The following is a 21,336-nucleotide window of genomic DNA, read 5'->3' as shown; positions in this document are numbered from 1 at the left end:
AGTGCTTTATTTACGTTCCTGCATTTAATTCTTAACTCTGAAGTCCTCCCATTCTACAGATGAAGAAACTAAGACCAACAGGTTAAATAATTTGCTCAAGGTCATACAGCTCAATGAGCCAGAGCCCCTGCCTTCCCCGCAGTCTTGTTCCTGAGCCTTTTTGTATAAGCCACTTTGACGTGAGCTCCAACCTTGCCATCAAAAGAACCCTAAGACACCCCAATTTTACAGTTGAGGACACTAGGGATCAGAGAGGTTAGGTAATTTGCCCCCTTTTACATAGCTAGTTCAAATCAGAACTTGAACTCAGACCACCTGATTCCTGTCCACCATGCTTAGTTATGCTGCTCTGTGAAAACCAGAATATCATACAACTACTAAAAAGAACATTAACACATTTTAAAAACATTTTTGGTATGAAAATGTTGCAGGAGACACAATAGTAGAGATAGTACAGTGAACCCCAGCAAACTTGTCACCCAGAATCCACAAGATGAGCAAGACATCGACATGCTTGCTTCATCTCACCCTTGTCGTGGCGAAAACTCTTAGCAGCATGACTAGATTAAATCAAGGTAGATGGAGCAGAGAGGCGGGGGGACGTACCTGTAGTTCGTCAGTGAGCGAAAACAGCTAGGCTGCTGCCCTGTGTTCCTTCCACCTAGAATATGTCAAGAGACACATGTCAAAAGACAGCGGGAAATGGGCGACCTACCCAGGCCAGCTGCTGTCAGCACCGGCGGTGGAGTGGAGATGGAGGCCTTCTGTAGACTCAGCTTCCGTTGGCTTGGCCAGATGTAGGCCAGATGGGCCAACCCCACACTGGTAACGGCATAGCGGTGAGTCTCAGACACTGGCAAGCCTCCGGGTCACCTGGACCCCTAACGAGTCCCTCAGTGACGCTGATGCTGGGGGTCTGGGGACCACACTCCGACAGAACCCCAGACCCCACCAGGGAGAGTTCCATCTCGGCCCAGGGAATCCCAAGGAAGCCTGCCTGGCCTTTCTTCTCGTTTTGCTTCTAGAAACCAGGCCTCAGAGCAGCACTTGAAATGGAAGCCACCTGCTAAGGAATTTAGATGATAAAAAGGAGCAAAAGGACTATGGGAAAAAATGTTTAAGAAAACAATTTAAGCAACATTTTAAATAAGAAATGATAAGAAGGGAAATAACTCTGTGTGTGTGTGTGTGTGTGTGTGTGTGTGTGTGTGTGTGTATGTCTCCAGGTTTGGGATACGTTCCAAGACCCATCCAGAAGTGGGAGAGAGCAGATGGGTTTTTTGATCAAGGGCTGAGCACTGTGATTGGGAGGAAGAGTATATTGAGTTGTTGACCTAAACTAACAAGAAGTCAATCTTCAGCAAAATTATCCTTCCAGGCTTTGAGACGTAGCCCAGGCTTTTATGTGCACTAAAGCAGAAAATCATAGTTGTGTTTCACTGAGATGAGAAAGGAACACGCTTGACTAATCCTTTTCTGCATCAGAAGTAGATCTCTTTATTAAAATGGCTAAATTTGGGGCGCCAAACGGGTGGCTCAGTGGGTTAAGCATCTGACTCTCGTTTTCGGCTCAGGTCATGGTCTTGAGGTCGCGAAATCAAGTGGCACGGCAGGCTCCACGCTCCGCACAGAGTCTGCTTCTCTCCCTCTGTTCCCCTCACCGGTTATATGTGGGCGCTCTCTGGCCCTCTCTTAAATAAATTAAATCTTAAAAAAATATATATATATCTCTTTATTAAAACTGCTAAATTTAAGCAGCTTTACTATCACTGTGATTGTTCAAGATTTCATGGTAAATCAGATGCAGAGGCCACTTGGGACACACAGTCTTCATCCCAGAACCATCCCTGTTGCTCGTGTTTTTCCTGCTTGCAGTGGTGGCATGGCTCACCGTTCTCGTCCTCCCAGATGCCCAATGCGACCTTCTCTCGTGAGGTGAGGGAATGCTTGTCTGTCTTCGCTGGTCCCCAAGGCAGGCCGAGGGGTCCTTGTGAAAAGCACATCTGGTCCTTTCCTTCCCCTGTTGAAAAAGCAGAGAAAACTTCTTTGACCCTGCATTTGCCCAGAGGCGATGTTCAGATAGATGTCTCAGCCTTTCCTTCCCGGGGCTGACACCTCCCGCCCCTTCTGCAGCACCCACTCCCTGAAACACTCCTTTCCATCCTTCCAGCTCCTCTCCCGTCCACCCAGCACTTCTGGCTAGAATCCTTCCCTGCCCACCCCCAGTACCCACACGCTGTCCATTAGTGGTCCCAGAGTGCCCCTCTGCTTAACTGTCTCATTGCAGTGTAAGTGCCCCCAGGACAAGGACCATGTCTGTCTTGCTCCCCACATTATATCCTAGGCCTGCCCATGGTTTGTAGTTTTGTTTTGTTTTTTTGTTTTTTAATATAGTACTTCCCATTGTTTTCATCTCAGGAAATGCAATAGGAAGTTAGGCTCTTTCTACTACAGGGTAAACCAAAGGAGCTTTTAAACTCACGGGAGGCGGCTCCCAGCAGAAGGCAACAGCCTAAAGGCTCCAGCCTCCCCAGACCCTCAGCAGACCCAAGAAATCAGAATCAGTAAGTCATGTTACAGCAACGTGCCCCCACGTACCAGTTGGATCAAATGAGTGAGCCAACAAGTGCGTCCTGAGCACAGATCCTGTGTCCAAGTTACTTTACTTGTATAGTTGACCCTTGAACAACACAGGTTTGAACTGTGCAGGTCCACATATATGCAGATTTTTTTCAGTAAATCTCTTGGGAAAACTTTTTGGAGACTTGCAACAAAAAACAGACGAACCACGTAGCGCAGAAATTTCAAACAAATTAAAAGGTGAGGTATGTCATGAATGCATATGTATATATAGATACCAGCCTATTTTGACATATACCATCAAAAATATACACACATCTATTAAAAGTTAAAATTGATCAGAGCTCATACACAAACATTGGCAGAGTGCACGTGGTGCCATTTGAGGGGAGAGCACGGTAAACAATGGAGAACATGCAATATGGAATCACAACTGCATGAAATTAACTGCTGTCATAATTTCGTAACCACCTCTCGTCGCCACTGTGGTAGGTCAGGTGTTGCGAGCATCCGCTTAAAACGCCGTGTCTGTCGCTGATCGTGCCTGCACGAGCAGTTCATCTCTCCAGTAAAGCGCGCATCACGGTAAAGAAGGGTCTCTTGCAGTTCTATCAGTAGTGAAGTCTGGGCGGAGTCGAAAGTTACATGTGGATTTTCTCTTTTTTAAAATTTTTATTTATTTATTTTTAGAGAGAGCGTGTCCGAGTGGCAGGGGGAGGGAGAGGAAGAGAGAGAGTCTTAAGCAGGCTCCATGCCCAGCTCGGAGCCCAGCTCAGGGCTCGATCTCACGACCCTGAGATCATGACCTGAGCCAAAATCAAGAGTCGGATGCTTAAGTGACCAAGCCACCCAGGCAACCCCTGGATTTTCGACTGTACGTTGGGGTCAGCACTCCATCCTCCTCACTGTCTAAAGGTCATCTGAGTCTCAGTTTCTCATCTGTGAAATGGGAATAATCCTATCTGAGTAAACATGTTTTACTTTGTTAATTTCTGTTTTTGTTTTTAACGCCATACCCAGTGTTGATACAGTTTCTAGAAATAGGCTTTCTCGTGTACTGCTGGTGGGAGCGTGACCTGGCCTAAACCCTCTGGAGTATAGACTGGTGGTACCAGTCAACTCCCTAAAAATGTGCCTGTCGTCTGGCTTAACTATCTCACGTCTGGGAATTTACTCTCAGAATTTACCCTACTCAGAACTATGAACTATAGTCTATGAGATACTTAACACCCACGTTAAAAGGGGAAAATATGAAGTGTCCAGGAGGGGTATGCTGATTGAATTAATCGTGAAATATTTACAGTAGGCCACTACGTAGCTATTAATGACAACGATACAAAAGAATCCCGAGTGGCACAGGGAAATTATTAAGATATACTGAAATAAAGTAAGGAACAATATCACAGCTCAGTATGTTGTTATTTTTTAAATAGATACCTCCCTGAAGAAAAAAGATGAAGAAGATATAAATCCACGTGTTTCACTGTAATTTAGAATTTATTTGTAATCCTCTGTAGTTCCAGATTTTCTGAAAGGAACAGATAGGATTTCAATAGTAGATGTTTTAGGAAAACAAAAGCCATCACAGGAAAATACACTTCGCAGAGTTTGCAGTTGGACACCTTTGCCCATAATGTGAGAAAACTGTTCACCGATTCAGGCCTTCTTGTACCAGGAGGAAAAATGTGTCCCTTGAGCCTCCAGGTACCAGGGATGGTTGCGGCTACCTGGGTAAATAGCCTCCTTTTTGCTTATGTAGCTTGTCAGTCTCCCCAGTTTCCATCCGTGCCCCCGAGCACACTGATTGAAACACCAAAATTAAGCCTCATGATTTTCTGGGATGCCTACAGGGGTCAGAAACTAAACTTCTATGTGAAATTGCCTATCTCAATAAATTAAATTCATGTGTGCTTTTCTAAAAGGGCTTTTCATAACACTAATACCTTTGAATCCAACTGGCTTCCATAGACCTAAGAGAAGGAGCGAACAACCTTTTTTTTTTTAACACAAGGTCCAATTCAGGAAAAATAAAAATGTTTATGAGCCACATTTTTCTCCCACCCAAAATCTCGCTTTTTACGGTCCTGTAGGAAAAAAAAAAAAAAAAAAAAAAAACAACTCTGTTCTTATAAGCTATAAACGACCTTATTGCAAGAAGGACAACAGTTGTAACATTTTCACTGCTTCTTGGCCATCTTTTTCTGGGCGTAGGTGAGATATAACAGCCCAGAGCCATCTTCCTGATTTTTCTTCTGGAGAGTACGGCCGTTGAGTGTGGTCGTGGGCTTTCCCTGGCAGGAGCAGAGGCACTGGTGGGAGTTGTCAGGGTGGGACAGACTGGAAGCACAGTCAGGATGAAAGTTCAAGGGGGCCCAAAAGAGGGACCCCGTGCTCCAGAAGAGGTAGCCAGGAGGCAGGGTGGAAATTCACCATCCCTATGGAGCATGCTTGAACAAGCACCTTGGCAACAGTGTATCTGCATATGTTCTCTTCTCCATCAAAACTTCTCTCAGGGCGCCTGGGTGGCTCAGTCGGTTAAGCGGCTCAGGTCATGATCCCAGGGTTCTGGGATTGAGTTCCACATCGGACTCCCCGCTCAGCAGGAAGCCTGCTTCTCCCTGTGCCTCTGCCTGCTGCTCCCCCTACTTGTGCTCTCTGTCAAATAAATAAATAAAATCTTAAAAAAAAAAAAAAAAAAACCCTCCCCCTCTGCTGGGTTCCATCTTCAGGGCTGGTGTCCACAGGATCTGATCTGATCGAGTGGAATCACTGAGCCCCATGCAGTTGCCTCAGAGGTGGAATTATGGCCTCGATAGGAGAAGGTTTGAGGAACCTCCTCGGGTTTCTTAAGAAAGAATAAATAGGGATGCCTGGGTGGCTCAGTCGGTTAAGCGTCTGACTCTTAGTCTCCGCTCAGGTCTTGATCTCAGGGTCATGAGATTGAGCCCCACGTCAGGTTCCGTGTGGGGTTCCACGCTAGGTTCCATGGTGTGGTCGTGGAACCTACTTTAAAAAAAAAAAAGAATAACCAAACATGCATATAACCAGGAGCTTATAGATCCTCCAATTCAGCTACGCTCTCAAAAAGTCTTTCACAAGATTCCACACAAAGTCCACCTTAGAAAGTGGGCTCTGATGAGAATCAGTCTTGGACTCCTCACTGCCAGTCGAGAGTTGTGTTTGACCGTTTTCACCGCATGCATAACATCATAGGACTCCCCTTGAAACCCCATGTCTCTGAAACCAGCTGTGGCAGGAAAGGGAACTCAGCTGAAGTACCCTGTCACCACAGAGCCGCCCCCTGGTGTTTCACGGTTGGCACCACGCTGGTCCCATGCTGAGCCTGTAATTCATTACAGATAGATACACCCAGACACACGATCGTTATCCATTACTGCTAATGGGGTGATGTTTTTAAATGAAGTATAAATACAGGGGCAGAAGGGCTTCCAGAATTAAGTCACTGGTTTGTGCCCAAACGATACAGTATTGTGTTGCAGGTAGTTTATCAGTAGCTGTCAGGTCCCTCGTACTAACTGGAAGACGGAACCCTGGGTGGCTCAGTCAGTTAAGCATCTGACCCCAGGGTCCTGAGATCGAACCCCACGTTGGGCTCCCTGCTCAGCGGGGAGCCTGCTTCTCCCTCTCCCTCTGCCTCTCCCTTGGCTTGTGGTCTCTCTTGCTCACTCTCTCAAATAAATAAAACCTTAAAAAACAAACAGAACTCTGTCCCAAGCAGGCACTGGTCTGCTTCCACCTCACTTCAGCCCGTGGGGAAGAGCAGTGAACCATCTCTGCCATACGGATGAGCAAAGGGACGCTCATCGTCCCACAGCCACAACACAATCTGTGTGCCGATCCAGGGCCTCTAACCTCGACTCTTCAGCTTCATTCCCAGCTGGCAGATGCAAGAGGAGCAGCCAGAACGCCTGCAGACACAGTCCCTCCTGGTTTTAGGTGTCACAGAGAGGATGCCGCATCACGGGGAGGAAGGCGAGCCGCAGGCCTCCCAGGTCACCCCACTGGGCAGGCGGATGGTTCGCTCCGACAGCTCTGTGCACCGCGTGGTTAACTGGACCGGAAAGTGATTGCTCTGTGTTCGCTGCTCTTTTTCAGCCCGTTGCTAGCTGTGACCTTTGCCACTTGCTGCGCCGTTCCAGGAGTTGCCCTCCTGACCTGGGGGGTGAACCCCCTCACGGGAGCCCTGGGGGTCTTCAACATTTTCCTCTATACGTGCTGCTACACCCCGCTGAAGAGGATTAGCATCGCCAACACGTGGGTGGGCGCCGTGGTGGGAGCCGTCCCGCCCGTCATGGGCTGGACGGCAGCTACCGGCAGCCTGGACGCTGGTGAGTAGCTCGCGTCTGATGGGTCCCCTTGCACCCGCAGTTCACGGCCTGGGTGCGGGAGCCAAGCCGTGCGTAGCGCCCTCTGCCGGCGAGCACTAGCACTGCTAGTCAGGCGTTTCCTCCCCGGAGCCCCAGTTCATGCTGGTCCATTTAATTCTGCGCTGATTCTCTTGGCGGATGCGGCCGTCGGAAATACTGTGAATGCAGAGCCCGAGGGCGACCGTGTGGTCCGGCTTCCAGGCGAGCGCGTGCTTTCCGGGGCCGGGAACGTCTGGGGCAGAAACTAAAGGAAAAGCAGTAGCTGCACAGCTAAAATGAAAAGCAAGTTCCTAAAAATCACGAATCAGGTTGGGGCTGATGATTCCTTTGGGGTGTCCCGCATCGCGGGGAAGTGTCTGGGACCAGGCCTCCAGCTCTCCTCACGGCGCATGCTCCCTCGTGGGCTGCCCCCCCCCCCCCCCCGCATCAGCTCTTCCCTCCCCCACAGCCAGGTCGTTCCCTCCCACCCGCTGGTGAAGGAGCAGACCTATTTTCATTAGTTTCTAATTTATTTTTATATGATTTGCTTTACTTGTTCGTGGTGTCTACAATAAAACCATTGAAACACATCTCCTTTTTGGTGGTATGTCACAGCAAAATTTGTGGGGTGAAAATAGCTCATTTTTACCATCTGTAAGAGAAGCTTCACAGTCTAATTAGCCAAGTAATTAGTGTTTTTGACCAACACTTAGGAAGGAAGTGGTGAGGTTTCCTGCAATATCTGTAAGTACATATTTTTCACATGAGAGATCAGAAGGCAGTTGACCATAAACCATTGCCCCGTAAGCCACATTTCTGAAGCTTTTCATAAAAGCCCTTACGCTCTGACTTGGCAAGCTTGCAAAGGCGATTGCACCTTTAGAATGATCGTCTCTTAGAACGGTTTTAATATCCTGTAAATGTTGGAGTTTCATGAATCTACAAATAAAATATTCTAGAACGTACATGCCCTTTTGCTCCGTGATAAGCCCCACACCAGAATCTCGTCCATGTGGGAGCTGTGGCAGCATGGCGGTGAGGAGCGAGCACTCCGGAACAGGGGTGCCTGATTTCGGACCCCAGCTTCACCTCTCATTAGCCACCTGTCATGACGGCCTTTGGAATGTTCTAGACTTCTTTATGCTGCTGTCTCCTCCTCTCCCATGCAGTCCCTTCTCATGGAGTTGTCATGAGGATTAAGTGGGTTATTATTAATTAGTCCTCATTTGCACAGTAGATGGATTCATACAGATAGAGAAAGGTCTTGAGATTGTATTGATTTGCAAACTCGGAGCAATATGTGATTGTTACCAGGTTTGGTGGGAAAGGCCCCTGGGTCCTTAGTGACGGCTGTCTTGGGCGAGGGTGGAGAAGGTGGGAAGCGTGGGTTTGACATCCCTAGACTAGATGGTGTCTGAACTTCCCCCTCATTTGCACCTGCATACCACCAAATTCCTGGTCAGATTCCTCCTCCTAGTTCTGCCTGGAGCCCCAAGCTTGACCCAAACTTTTGTCTCCCCTAGCCCCAGTAAAACCTAGCTCTCCCCTCCTGTACCTCTCCAGACCTTTCTAGTGATTGCCCAGACGTCCAAGGTGGGGCCCCTGAAAGCAGCCCCCCATCTGCAGCGATGCGGTGCCCCAAGTCACCTGCCTATCTGATGGACACAGCCCCGTACCCTGCCGGGAGTGCCGGAACCTTATGCAGGCTCCTCAAACCCAGCCTCAAGGAACCGGGCCCCCACAACTCCCTTTTCTCTCTGGGAACTCCCAGACAGAGTCACGGCTGGGGCCGAGTATGACAGCCCCGGAGACCAGTGTCACTGGAGATAGGTGGGGGCCTTCGGTCCAGGGCCATGCAGAACTTGGTCGCCTATGGCATCTGTCGGTCACCTAGATTCTTGGTGAGGGTGGAGGCCTTTGTTGTCCTCCCAGGAGGTTCCCTGGAGAGGATTTTGAGCCTCGGCGTGTCTTGGCTAGAGCTCATCCCCAGAGGCCAGAGAAAGAAAGAACTTTGCAAACGTCTTCCCACTTAGGACTACACATTCAGGCAGGAGTCCTTACGTGTTCAGGGACGGTGCGGGTTTGGCTGAAATGCTAATAGTCATACTTAAAATTTTTTAAAAAATTTAAATTTGGGGTACAGTCATTCTGTAATCCAAATTCAGTCATTTGTATACAGATTCCTTAATGAGGGATAGCTAAGGGCCAGACTTAGGTTGCAGGGTAAAAATGCATGTTTATCTTGAAAAATGAGACCCCATCACCTACCTGAACTCAGGCAGAGCCGTCTGAAACAGATTGGTGTCACCACAGACAGACGTTCCTCTGGCGGTTGACCTGTATTACATCCTTTTTCTTCAAATCCTAGAGGCGCAGGGCAGGGCACACATTTATGGTGTGGTTTACTGCCCCCCGAATTCTAATTCAGTCCACCTTACACCTGAAGTCTTCCCTTCTGTGGGATCTCCAGATCGTTTTGTCTTTGACCCTCCAAAGAGTGATCACTTTGGAGAAGCATATGAACAGAAGAGCCTTTGAAGTACTCCACTGAACTGCATTGATAGGAAGGAAGAGAGGAGGGTGGAGGAGGGGCAGGGAGACCACCCACTCAGCTCATCAGCCTGCCCCGGCTGGCAGTGAGGACCTACTGTGTGCGGGGCACTGAGGAATTCGGACTTTATTGAAAGGCGCTAAAGACCCATTGGCGGTTTCAGCAGGAGAGCAGCAGGGCCCGGATTTGAGGATTCTCTAACAGTGTACCGTAGGTGGGTTCTCCCTGGTGTTGGAAAGCAGCACTTTGCTGAGCCCTCCTTGGTCCTCCCAAGCCTGTGTGCCTTCTGTCTCCTCCTGTCCCCTTCCGGGGGGCCTCTACCTGTCCTGGGCCTGGCCTCCACCCTCCTGCCTTCCCTAGTCACACTCCACCCCTCATATTTAGTGAAGCATCAATCCGGTCCTCCTTTGAAAGACCAGCATGTGGACACCCGTGAACCTCCAGGTGGAAGTGGATGTGGGGTGCGCGTGTGAAGGGAGGCCCACTGAATGCTGTCCATGCCTTTGCCCCCCTCACGGCCTCTTTCCTTGGCTCCTCGGCCAGGACATCCAATACCCAACGCCGATACCTTGGTCCCTCAGTCAGCCTGACCATGGGACCCTCCATAAAGGCCCTTCCTGGGCCCGGAAGGCGGTCGGCAAGATTGGAGAGGAAGAGCTTGAGGCTGATGGGCAGTGGAGCCCTACAGCCTCTAGACCTGTCTAGCTGAGAAGAAAGATGCAAAATAAGCAGCCCTAGAAAACGATTTGCATCCCAGACGCCGTGCGGAGTAAGGAAATGTTAATGTTCCAAAGTACTTTTCCCCCTTCTCAGCGTCTAGATCTTTTTGTGGTTTCTGTGGTGGCTACAGAGCCAATTAAGACCTCCAGAGGGCCTGAGCCCTGAAGAGAGAGATTACACTGCCTTCCGTCCTCCAGTCAAGACCGAAAACCTAAAATAAGCATAAGGACATCCCATGGGGTTCTGATTCCCAACCCCCCCCCCAGCTACTTTGTTGTTTTTTTCATCAGTGAAAAAAAGCATTTCTCATTGTTCTAGCTGCTGCCCGGGCAGTGTGGGTGCAGAGCGCTTGTGTCTGACATGCCCCTTAGGTACCCCAGCATCTGGAGAGGGAGGCCGGAATTGGGGCGGGAGGGGAGCCGAACAGATCAGCGGAGGGAAACCCGGAAAGCCAAACCAGTGTGAGTTCTTGGTATCCGCTCTTTCCAGCTCTTCTCGCTGGAAACAGCTACCCTTGCACAGACAGCGCGCGGTGGGGCTTTTGTCCCCGGCGGGGCTGTATTGTCACATGCCCAGCCCTGGCCCCAAAAGCCCCGTTGGCGGCCGTCTCGTCCATAAAAGTGTAGCCATCATAACGGAACTGTACCTGTATCCACTTCCCTCCGAGACGCGGGGTTAGGCCTTCTCTCCCACCTGCCTCATTACTTTGCCTTTTTTTTCTTTTAAAGCTGAACTGCTATTAACAGAAAACATTACAAATGCTTACCAGCAAAACAAAAAAACAACCCAGGAAGGCCAACCAAGAGGGCCGCTTTCTGGCCCCTGGCATGGCCAGGACAGCAGGGAGAGAAGTGACCCGGGAGAGGCCCCGGGGAGGGTTGCTTTGGGGAGGGGGGCGCCGCAGATCAAGTGCCGGCTGCAGACAGTCCAGCCCGCAGCGGGCCTGGAGCCACAAGCATTAGGCTTCTCAACAGTGTTTACCTCCAGGGACGACTTTAGTTTATCTTGGGGGCTTCGGGGTAAAGTACCTTCCCCTCCTCCTTGCCAAAGCCACCTCTCTCCCTCTCTCTCCCCATCACCCCCATTGCTTCACAAAGGCTCAGATCCTGTTTGGTCCTTTCTCCCAATCTGATCCGATCCCAGGTCTCGGGAGTTTGTGGAACGGGCCAGGGTGACCGTGTTGTAGAGTTGATGTGTAAATTGCCTTGGGTTTGTAATTCAAATGTTGTTGTGTGGTAAACATTAATTATGTCAGCCAACATTCAGTTACAAATGAGGACTCAGCCCTGGGCCCTTATCGGGAAGTGACATTTGGCAGATGGATGGTTTTAGTAACAAAAAAGAGAAGGAGTTTTTTTTAGCCTCAGCTGGTAAACTACAAAATGTTAAATACTGTTTCGCTGTATTTACCTCCTTTATTCCAGGATGAGAAAAGAGACTAGAACAGAGGGAATGTTCCATTCACTCGCTCATTCAACAAATATTTATTGAGGCCGTCTTAAGTACCTGGCTCTGTTGAACCCGAGCACTTTCAAAGATTCCCTTTAGAACACTGGTTGTTTGAAATGAAACTTGAAAGTAGGTGTCTGTGTTCATTTTGTGTGAGATGTTTTTTCCTTAACTAGCCTCGGAGGGTCTCATTAATTAAGATAAATGATATTTTTAAAGACAGGGTGGATAAGGAACATTTTCATGGGAATATTAGCAAACCAAACAATATTAGAGCCCTATTCTCTTCGAAGAGAAAACCCACAAAAGGCTGAGAAAGAACGTACTAGAAATAAGTTGCTAGACCCAAGACTGACAGTATAATTGGAGGCCGCCTTTGGTACGACTGAGGAAGTCCGCTCGGGCTTGACCAGTTGACCACAGCTTTTAGGGAGCCCGGCCGGTGCCTTCCTGAGGGAAATGACAATGCCTCGGAAGGGCAGCCTCTGGCAGACACGGTGCACATTTAGTCAGTCCTGTTCAGGGAACATATTAGTATTGGGATAAGAAAGACGGAAATACCCTGAGACGTGAGCTAGGGGAGTACAGAACGTTGGGATTTCTTAGAGAACCTGCAGATGCCCCAAACTAAACTTCCCTGTAGGGAAATGGTAAGAAAAGAAGAGGGGGGCAGTTTTTTTCAGAGTCAGAGCCCTGTGCTTCCTTTACCCCTGTCTCCCTTCAGACAGAAGCCTCGGGTGACTCTGTGGGGACAGGAGACTCTGCGGGGACGGTGGGCGGTGCGCGATATGGTGAGGGAGGCAGAGCGCCTGTGCCCCTCTCCCTGAGCCTCTTCATCATTCCTGAGTCACTTCCAAAGAATTCTTCCAGGGCAAGCTGTCACTGCCCACTCCGGTCCCTATTTTCAGAGGACCCGCAGTCTTGCCTTTTGTCAGTGCGCGGTTGATCAACTGGCCCCACACCCTCTTCCCTTTATGCCCAGCGCCTCGAAGTCTATTACACAGTGGAAGCCGACCTGTTTCACAAGCTCCTTTGTGTTCCGCCTCAAAGGGAAGGCTTCGGAATCTGTGACCATGAAGCTTTGGGTTTGGCTCTGCTCCCCGGCCAGCCCCCGGTTTACATAACCATGTAGCCCTGAGAGCACAAATACAACCAGTCAGGGAACAGACCGGCTACCACGGGCCACGTTTAGGAGGCAGCCTATTGTACTGGGGAGGGCAGACCGCCCCAGCCCAGCACCAAGGTTCACTGGAGCTGTTTCTTTGTCTTTTTCAAGGCCATGGGTGGGCAGTGAAGGACAATGAATGGGTTTGGGGTCGAGGAGGGAAGGGGTTGAATGTGAGCCCACCAGGCAGCAGAGGAAGCAAGCTGAAACCACTGAACCCCGGTCCAAAAGGAATTTTGTTTTGGGAGAGCACCAAGTTGAAGATTTTTGTCTGTGTCCTCTCGGGAAACCATGTGGCTACAATTGCCTTGGCTTTGTTTGCCAACAAAATGATGGATGGACGCTGTGGACAAGTGTTTCTCCACCCGACCCGAGCAGAGGTTGCAGTGGTTGAGGTGTGTCCCCCCCGCCTTGGTCGGTATGGCGTAAAAATGATAGATGTTTTGAGAAGGTTTAAAACCGCATGTATTTGCAAAGAGTCACCAGGAAGACACTGGTTAGCCTTGCCCCACCTAATATTCATATGCCCCCCTAATCAGAGCAGGGTGCCGCGAGATGTGGCTTCTCTCCTGCTCTTCACACATGCACAGCATGGTAGATGGGCTGGTGTCCATTTTCTGTATCTGGAGGAGGAGAAATAATGCCCTGGACACACCTGGTTATTCTCCAGTGTTGCCTTTGAGCTGGGATTGTGGGTTCGTGACGCCAGGAAGGTGCTGCCCTCTGGAGAACCATGCCCCCAGAGACGCCACTTACATCCTAGATTTTTGGTATTTTATATAGTCAAAGACCAACAAATATTTGCCTAAAAGAACGGATATGATTAAACCAAATACAATGCGTGTGTTCTACAGAGGTGGGGAGGAAAATGCGAAAACACATTGCAAAGAAGCAGAAAAGGCACAGTGTGTGTGAATAGATTGGGACTCAGAGAGCATCTTCAGATCCCAGTTTACACATCACTTCTTCCAGGAAGCCTTCCCTGACCTAAGGCTGACTTCGGTCTTCCCCTTCTGTGTCCCCCACAAGTAGTCCCCCTAAGGTGGCCTTCAGAGGCCTTGAGAACACACTGCACCTCTCATCACACAGTGGGTCCCAGAGGATAGGCGCAGGAACAGCAGACTGCTCTGGTGGGGGGGGGAGTGAGGCTGAGCGGAGGCCTTTGAGTCAGTAAACTGAGTGCTCTGTGTTTACCCCACAAGGAAGGTGGGTTCCACCACAGCCCCCGGACTAATCCAAGTCTTCCTGTTCCGGTTCACCTTATCTTGATGAAGAGAGCAATTTGTTTTACATCTTTTGTACGAGAGCCCAAGTAGAACCGTGTGGGGGTGGTGGTTTTCTGATTACAATCCATTAAAGCTAAGCTGTGATTTCTAAAGCTCTTTCATTTGTGACATGAGCCAAACCCACACCCAATTTCCTCTCGCATAGAAAGCAGCATGCTACTCTTATGAAAATGATTTTTTTAATTATGTTATTTTAAGCAGAAGCATAACCGAAAATGCATATTGAGCAAAACAGAATACTCCAGTTGGCACACAAAAAAGAGGGCTTTTGAGAAAGGCAAGCAAGAGCCCACATTGGGGCCGGGATCATTTTAACCGTTTCCAGCCTGGTTTCCCGGTGGAGTTTGCTTTTGCTTAGCTCTTTCAACACAGCGGCAGAAGGGCTGCCGGGCCCTGGCTTACCCGATTCCCTCCCCCGGTTCTGAGTCCTCACTGACATCCTGTCTCTTGCCAGGACACCTCTCAGCCTTGTCCACTCCCCCCCTCCCCCTGTGCCCCGGTTGTCATCACTGCAGCCCATAATCTGTTCAGACCCTTTGGGTGGGAGGCCAGTCCCAGATAGCAGGCGGGCTGCTCCCCGTACCTCATGCTCGAGACCTCAGAGTGCCCCAAGGCCCCGAGAATCTAACAGCGCCCCTCTTTCCTGGTCCTTTTATGATCTCCTTTTCCATCAGCACACAAAGGAGAAGTCCAACCTTCCCCTCTGTCCTTTGCAGTTCCCCAGGAGCACTCACTGTCGAGACAGAGACTGTCTGTTTGTGCCTAAGGGAAACAAACTTTTTTCTAAGGTCCTGGGACCCCTAATAAACTGGCAAATGCAGTTTCTCCTTCCAGCAAGCCCCAACTCTACCCAGCAACAGCAACATTTGAATTGGCACCCAGTGGTCTGCTGTTATCAGTCAGAGTCAATGGGGGCAACATCCTTCTAAAAGAAGGATGTATGTGAACATTCCTGGGTGGGCACATTAAGGAATCTTCTCATCTGTAAGAAGGGAGTGATCTGACCCCTGGAAGGTGGTCGTGAGCATGAGTGGACATATAATTCTTCCACCCAAGGCCTGGCGTGTGACCGCCACAAGGCATTTAACTGGGATGTCTTGCAGGCACCTCACATTCAAAATGGCCCCAAATAGAGCTCTTCGTGCCTCCACCATGAACGCACTCACCTGTGTGTGTCCCCGGTGATCCCCACCTGAGTACAAGGATCCGTGTCTGCCACCCCCATGGCTCCCATGACGCCTGATCGGTCTACAGATGCCCACGTGGCCCGGCCCCCGGGCTGTGGCTCCCCGTCCCTCGCTGCAGCCGCCAGTCTGTCCCAGAAACCTAGCTGAAGCCACCCTTTGCAGGACCCGATGTGGTGCACTTTTCACTGAGTTGGGGCATGGTGTGAATGTGGCCTCTGGGAAGGCCTTCCCCGAGCCGTGAGCCTCCAGCCACCCCATCGCGTGGCCCTGTTCTGACCATAAATAGCATTCATCACTGTCACGCATGCTCCTGTGTCTCTCCCTCCAGACCTGGAACGGGGCTCAGTCTTGCTCCCCACCGCCCGTTAGCGTCTAGAATGGCGCCTGGCACGTGGCCGATGCCCGCCATCTGTTCACCAAGGGAATGGAGTCCACGAATAGTGGCTGCTTCCATTATCATCGCGAAAATTGGAGTTACGTTTACATGAACTAAAATATATACGTATCAGCTTATTTATAGACGGGGTTAAAACGGATCGGAGGGATTTGGCAGCAACCTTACCGAAACAGGGACGCGCGCATCAAGTCTTGGTTCTTTTGTAATCTTGGAAGGCTGTAAAGGAATTGATTGAGTTATGGAACTCGAGAGCCACCGTCACTGGACCCGAAAGCCGGCCCCCAGTCCTGTGCAGTCTGCACCCACCCGAGTTCTACTTGGTATGCTACAACTGCCTACCAGGCTGAATTCAGAAATGGGCGCACGTCTGCCCCGAACAGTATGAGTAAAAGTCACCATTCTGTCTGTGAGGGGCCGAGAAAGCCTGCCCCTATTGTCGCTGTGCAGCCCACACCGCAGAGGAATACAGATCAGAGATTAAAAGAGAGGCTCATTCCCTCTGATCCTCCTCGGCGTGGGCACCACAGGGCCCCTGCTGGACCTTGGAAGCCCCAGCCTGGTTATTCTGAACGATTCTGAATTATTTAAGCTGCCTTCTCGCCTGCTGAGCTCTGTTTTAGCAGTAGTACTCCCCCCCGCCCCTTCTGTGAACCTTCCCACAGATGAGGGGTTTAACAAATGCTCATTACCTGCCATAGGACCGTGGTGACAAATTTCCAACCTCTGTGCAGGCCGGTGCTGGCCAGGGTAGATGACACAGTGGGGTAGTGAGCTCTCAGTTTCCTGACCGGGGGCCCCAGGAGGCAAGGCACCGAGGCAGAGCAGCCCAGAGGAGGGAGGAATGGAGGAGGGGAGGCAGAATCCTTAAGAGTTGGTCCTGCCGGTTCACAGATCAGTGCTGGGAGACAGCAACCTCGGGGGGCTCCACTGGTGCGGTGGAGCCCGTTCTGCAGTGGCGTCGAGCACTTTCTATATTCTGCCCCAGAGAGGCAAGGGAAGTGACCGTGCCCTTCAGGAACTTGCATTCAAGCAGAAACCACAGGAGCACGTAATGATGGGACACCGGGGCTTACCCAGTGGCAGACGCAGTTATGAGTAGCTCCCGGACACACATCCGGGCTCAGATCCGTCTTCACGACTGCCTGGCTACCATCTGGATGTCCCAGAGGCGTGTCAGGCTGAACACACTCAAGGTCACACTCCTGTGCTGTCCTCCCTGTCTCCCCTGTCATCTCAAGGGCATCTCCACGGGGCCCCTCTTGATACCTCCCTCTCCCTCCCCTGCTCATTTCATACTCACTCCCTGCCACTTGGCCTCCCGAAGCCCTCTCAGGTCCGTCCTCTTTCCAGCCCACTGTCACCACCTTGATCCCAGCTCCTGTCACCCCTCATCTCAGCCCCTGATTGGCCCTCCCTGCCTGCCCGGGGCCCCTCCAGTGTGTTCCTTCACAGATTGGTCAAGTGACACCGCTGCCCTTTCCTCGCGCGCCCCCTCCCCATGTGCCCGTGTGCACACACTCACAGCCTTAAACACATCACCATCTCTCCACGGCAATCTCCCTTGCGTTTGGGATCGAACCGTACTTAGCACGGCCTGCAGAGTTGGGGTGGTGCACCCTGCCCATCCCCTCCAGCCACACTCGCATCCTTTTTTGATTTTGATAATATTTTTCTAAATTATCGTACAGGCAAACTGACCTTTTTTTCTCGTGACAGACTGCTCTAGGAACCCTAACACATGTTCTCACCTCCTTTTAATACCCTGGCTACGCTGTGCACCTTCCTGCCCCTTCGTGACGACTTCTCCCTCTGCCAGCCCCCGGGGGACCAGGTCACTCATCCCACAGAGATCAGTTCCAATGCCCCTTCCTCAGAGACGTCTCCTCTGCCTGCCTCAACTGGGTCTTGTTCTGTGTCCTCACGGCACGAACTTTTCCTGCACAGCTGTTGAGTGGTAATGTAGATTCAGTGGTGTGGCTCTTGATTTAATGCCCTGCTGGTGAACCCCCCCACCCCACCCCCGGAGGGGCACGTGTGGATTTGTGCTCACCATCCTATCCCCAGTGCCTGGGACAGTGCTCACCACTTAGTAGTAGGTGCTCAGCAAACACTTTGAGTAAATGGGCAGGGAGGTGCTCAGCAAACACGCCGTTCGTGAGTATATGGGCAGGGAGGTGCTCAGCAAACACTTTGTGTGAGAGTAAATGGGCAGGGAGGTGCTCAGCAAACACACCATTTGTGAGTAAATGGGCAGGGGGTCACCTGCATGGGAATGAGCAACCCTGAAGTCAGGACTTGGGGGAGGCGGCTTAGTGTGGTAGGGGAGCTGGTCTCCACACCAGACAGGTTTGTTCTCAATCCCTCCTTCACCTCTTTTTGTGCAATTTAACATCGTCTGAGCTGTGTTGGCTCACTTAATGAGCATAAAACCGACCTAACGGCCTAGAGGTAAGAGTAAATGAGCTAAACAGCGTGCAAGTCTCTGTCTGAGCAGGTGCTCCATAACTGGCAGCCTGCATCCCACCCTGTGGGTGAGGCAAGGCCCTATTCCAGGCAGAGGGGCTAAATGCTGTGCGAGATCCTAATATGTCCTTGTTGAAAACCTGCAAAGCCACAGACGAGTTCTCCTGCTCGGGGACCATGTCCCTTTACGCCGCTCCATTGACTGAACACACGCTGGTTTCGGACCTCCTGCCCCACGGTTCAGGCCGTATGGAACGGGGCAGACCCCTGCCCTGGAAACCTGGCAGCCCACCGTGACACAGTCAGGACACAGACAAAAGCCAGGAGGCTCAGTGTGGGCCAGGAACTACCTTCAGTACTGTCCTTGGGAGCAGGGAGCTGCCAGCCACCCCGGGGACCTTGTCCAGGAGGCCAGGCTGGCGTGGGACTTGGGTGGCCCTCTGCCTCCCCCCAAGCGCCCCCGCCAGTAGAACCAAAGCCCTCACACTGAGGTCCCCCTGACAGGTGCAGGGGTTTCCCTGGTGGTTACAATGTGGTGGGCACATGCGTGGACGGGAGCCACGGGTGCTCCGTGTCCTGGGGGGAGGACGGTAGTGAGAAAGCTGGGGGGTCTTGGAGAGTGTGCACTCGCCCCTCCCCCAGGCTTGTCTCACTGCCAGGCTGACCTGGACAAGCAGAGGCGAGAACAGAGACTGGCAGGGGATCTGAGAGCCGCGTGAAATGCGGAGGGAGCACCTCGGGCGCCGGGAAATGATGCTTTTGCGCACCTCTGACCGCAGCCTCTCTCTGCTTTCCCTCTTGTCTCCCCAACGTGCATACAGGAGCCTTCCTCCTGGGAGGGATCCTCTACTCGTGGCAGTTCCCCCATTTCAACGCCCTGAGCTGGGGCCTCCGCGAGGACTACTCCCGCGGCGGCTACTGCATGATGTCGGTCACGCACCCGGCCCTGTGCCGCCGCGTCGCCCTGCGCCACTGCCTGGCCTTGATCGGACTGTCGGCGGCGGCGCCCGCCCTGCACGTCACCACGTGGACCTTCCCCGTCATCTCCCTGCCCATCAACCTGTACATTTCCTACCTCGGCTTCCGGTTCTACAGCGACGCGGACCGGAAGAGCTCCCGGAAGCTCTTCTTCTGCAGCCTGTGGCACCTGCCGTTGCTTCTGCTGCTGATGCTCATGTGCAAGCGGCCGCCGGGGGCGAGCGGTGCGGGGGGCGAGCCTCGGAGTTGAAACCCGGGGGCGCGTGGGAGAGACACAAAAACGCGTACAGGGACACGCGCATTTCTTTTCCCCCTTTGCGGTCAGACAAGAATATTTTGGTAACTCCGGAGCTCCAGAAGGGAAATTGCTGGGTTTTAGTACAAGATCGTGAAATGATTTGGTGCTCAGTGATCACCCCACTATTTTTTTTTAAATGATAACGTCCCAAATGCTCCCCAAATAATAGGTTGGCTCAGGTGATGAATACAAAGAGAATCTTCTCTGGAAGGGTCTTTATCTGTTTCTTCCTCCAGCACCGCGGTTGTTTTTTTCCTCCTCCTGTGGATGTACAAGTGCACCTCTTCCTTTTTTACACACACACACACTCCCCACCTGGCCAGCCGAGGTGGCCAGATGCAGGGAGCCCCGGGACTGTGTCCGTGGTCCTGTGTCCTCAGGTCCCTGAAGGGCCATGTCGGAGGCTGTGCGCACTGCTGGCCCTCCTGCGAATGAGCCAGGAGCCCCGGCTCCAGCTTTCTCACATATATTCTCAACCGCATATTCCCCCAGACAATAATACAATACCAAGGATGCGCCGCCGCCCGACTTTCCAAGGGAGAATTCCAAACGGTTGCCTAGGGGATCTCGGACAGGACTGCCAGCCCCCGGCCCACCCCCATTACGGGTCCGCATTTCAACGGCTCCAAGGAATCAAAGGCATCTTTATAGTTCGCTCAAAATACAGGGGGCGCCTGAAGCATTTCATTCTGGAAGGGTGGCGCTACACTTCATACCAGCAGTCCGTCTGCCTCTGACCCGTTACTGTCCCCCTTCGGCCACTGCGGCTGACTGAGCAGGGAAATCCAAAGAAAGGTGAGCTGGCCTAGCCAGCCACATAGCTCACATTCTTGCCCCTTAAGTAAAAAACATATTTCCCTCCAGGTACCTTCTGAATTCAGAAATTAGCCCCCATACATCCAATGGCTGTAAGAGCCAGAGGCTTGGGCTGGACTCCTGGTGGGGATGTGTCCGGTTCCGGGAGTTGTGTGAGTTAACCTGTGACCAGGTGTGGCCTCAGTCACCTGTGGTTCCTTCCATTCGCCCTTCACGAACACCACTAGTCTGCTGTCGAACCCCATTTGCCGAAAGGTCTTGATGCTGAACAGGATGTTTGCGTGACTCCGTCTCCTGGGGGCACTCCTGCCCGGGAAGAATTCATTTCGGGGAGTTAAAACAACATTCAGACGGTCCCTGCAATGTGCCTGTTCTCAGAAATTTCTAAAGCGACTGCAGACACGATCTGACCCCTGTTTCTACTTATCTGCAATATTACCTCTTGGCTGTATCCAGGTTCTTTACTGTGGGGAACGTGGCATAGGAAGAACGTCTGCAAAGAACATCGACACCTTGTCGCAGCCTTCAAATTTGTAAAATGCCTCGTTTCTCTTTTCCTGCTGCAATAAACCGGTGTGTAAGAACAAAGCGTGTGTGAGGTCCTTTCTTTAATCACCTCATATGGAGTTTGCACTGGTCCTGACGGACTTGCTAACACTTGACTCACTTTTACGAGCTAGCAGACGAGTAGAACGCCATCAGTATTTCGGTGTCAAGGTGTGGAAGTGAACACACTGGATTTTTTTTTTTTTTATCTATTTATCTATTATAGCGGGAGAGAGAGAGCAGGAGGAGGGGCAGAGGGAGAGAGAGAATCCCAAGCAGACTCCCCGCCCGGCATGGAGCCCGACTCAGGGCTCGATCTCAAGACCCCGAGATCATGACCTGAGCCGAAATCAAGACTCAGATGCTTAACTGACTGAGCCACCCAGGCACCCCCGCACTTGATTTTTAATATTTGTACACTCCAAAGAATAATAAGCATAATTATTAAGCATAATGATTATTAAGAAGAAGAGCCATGACCCACCCACCCTCACCCTCCCTTCAGTTTGGAATCCCCCAGTCTCTCCCTTCTT

General features: G+C 51.3%; 1 protein-coding gene across 2 annotated transcripts in view; it reads left to right on the top strand.

Moving 5' to 3' along the window:
• LOC113271230 (protoheme IX farnesyltransferase, mitochondrial) overlaps positions 1-20,845 on the top strand; it is a 124,567-nt gene extending 103,722 nt beyond the window's left edge. Inside the window, exons 6-7 of one of the 2 annotated variants that reach the window (XM_026521030.4) lie at positions 6,697-6,929; positions 18,987-20,845. In XM_026521030.4, coding sequence (XP_026376815.2) covers positions 6,697-6,929; positions 18,987-19,393 — 640 coding nt within the window. In that variant the 3' untranslated portion in view covers positions 19,394-20,845. The remainder of the gene's footprint in view (positions 1-6,696; positions 6,930-18,986) is intronic. The other variant, XM_026521031.4, reaches the window with a different exon arrangement.
• The last annotated feature ends 491 nt before the right edge of the window (positions 20,846-21,336 follow it).

This window comes from Ursus arctos, unplaced genomic scaffold, assembly GCF_023065955.2.
Source record: "Ursus arctos isolate Adak ecotype North America unplaced genomic scaffold, UrsArc2.0 scaffold_14, whole genome shotgun sequence".
Taxonomy (NCBI): domain Eukaryota; kingdom Metazoa; phylum Chordata; class Mammalia; order Carnivora; family Ursidae; genus Ursus; species Ursus arctos.
Note: the sequence above shows the minus strand (reverse complement) of the source record. Positions and strands in the feature narration are given on the sequence as shown.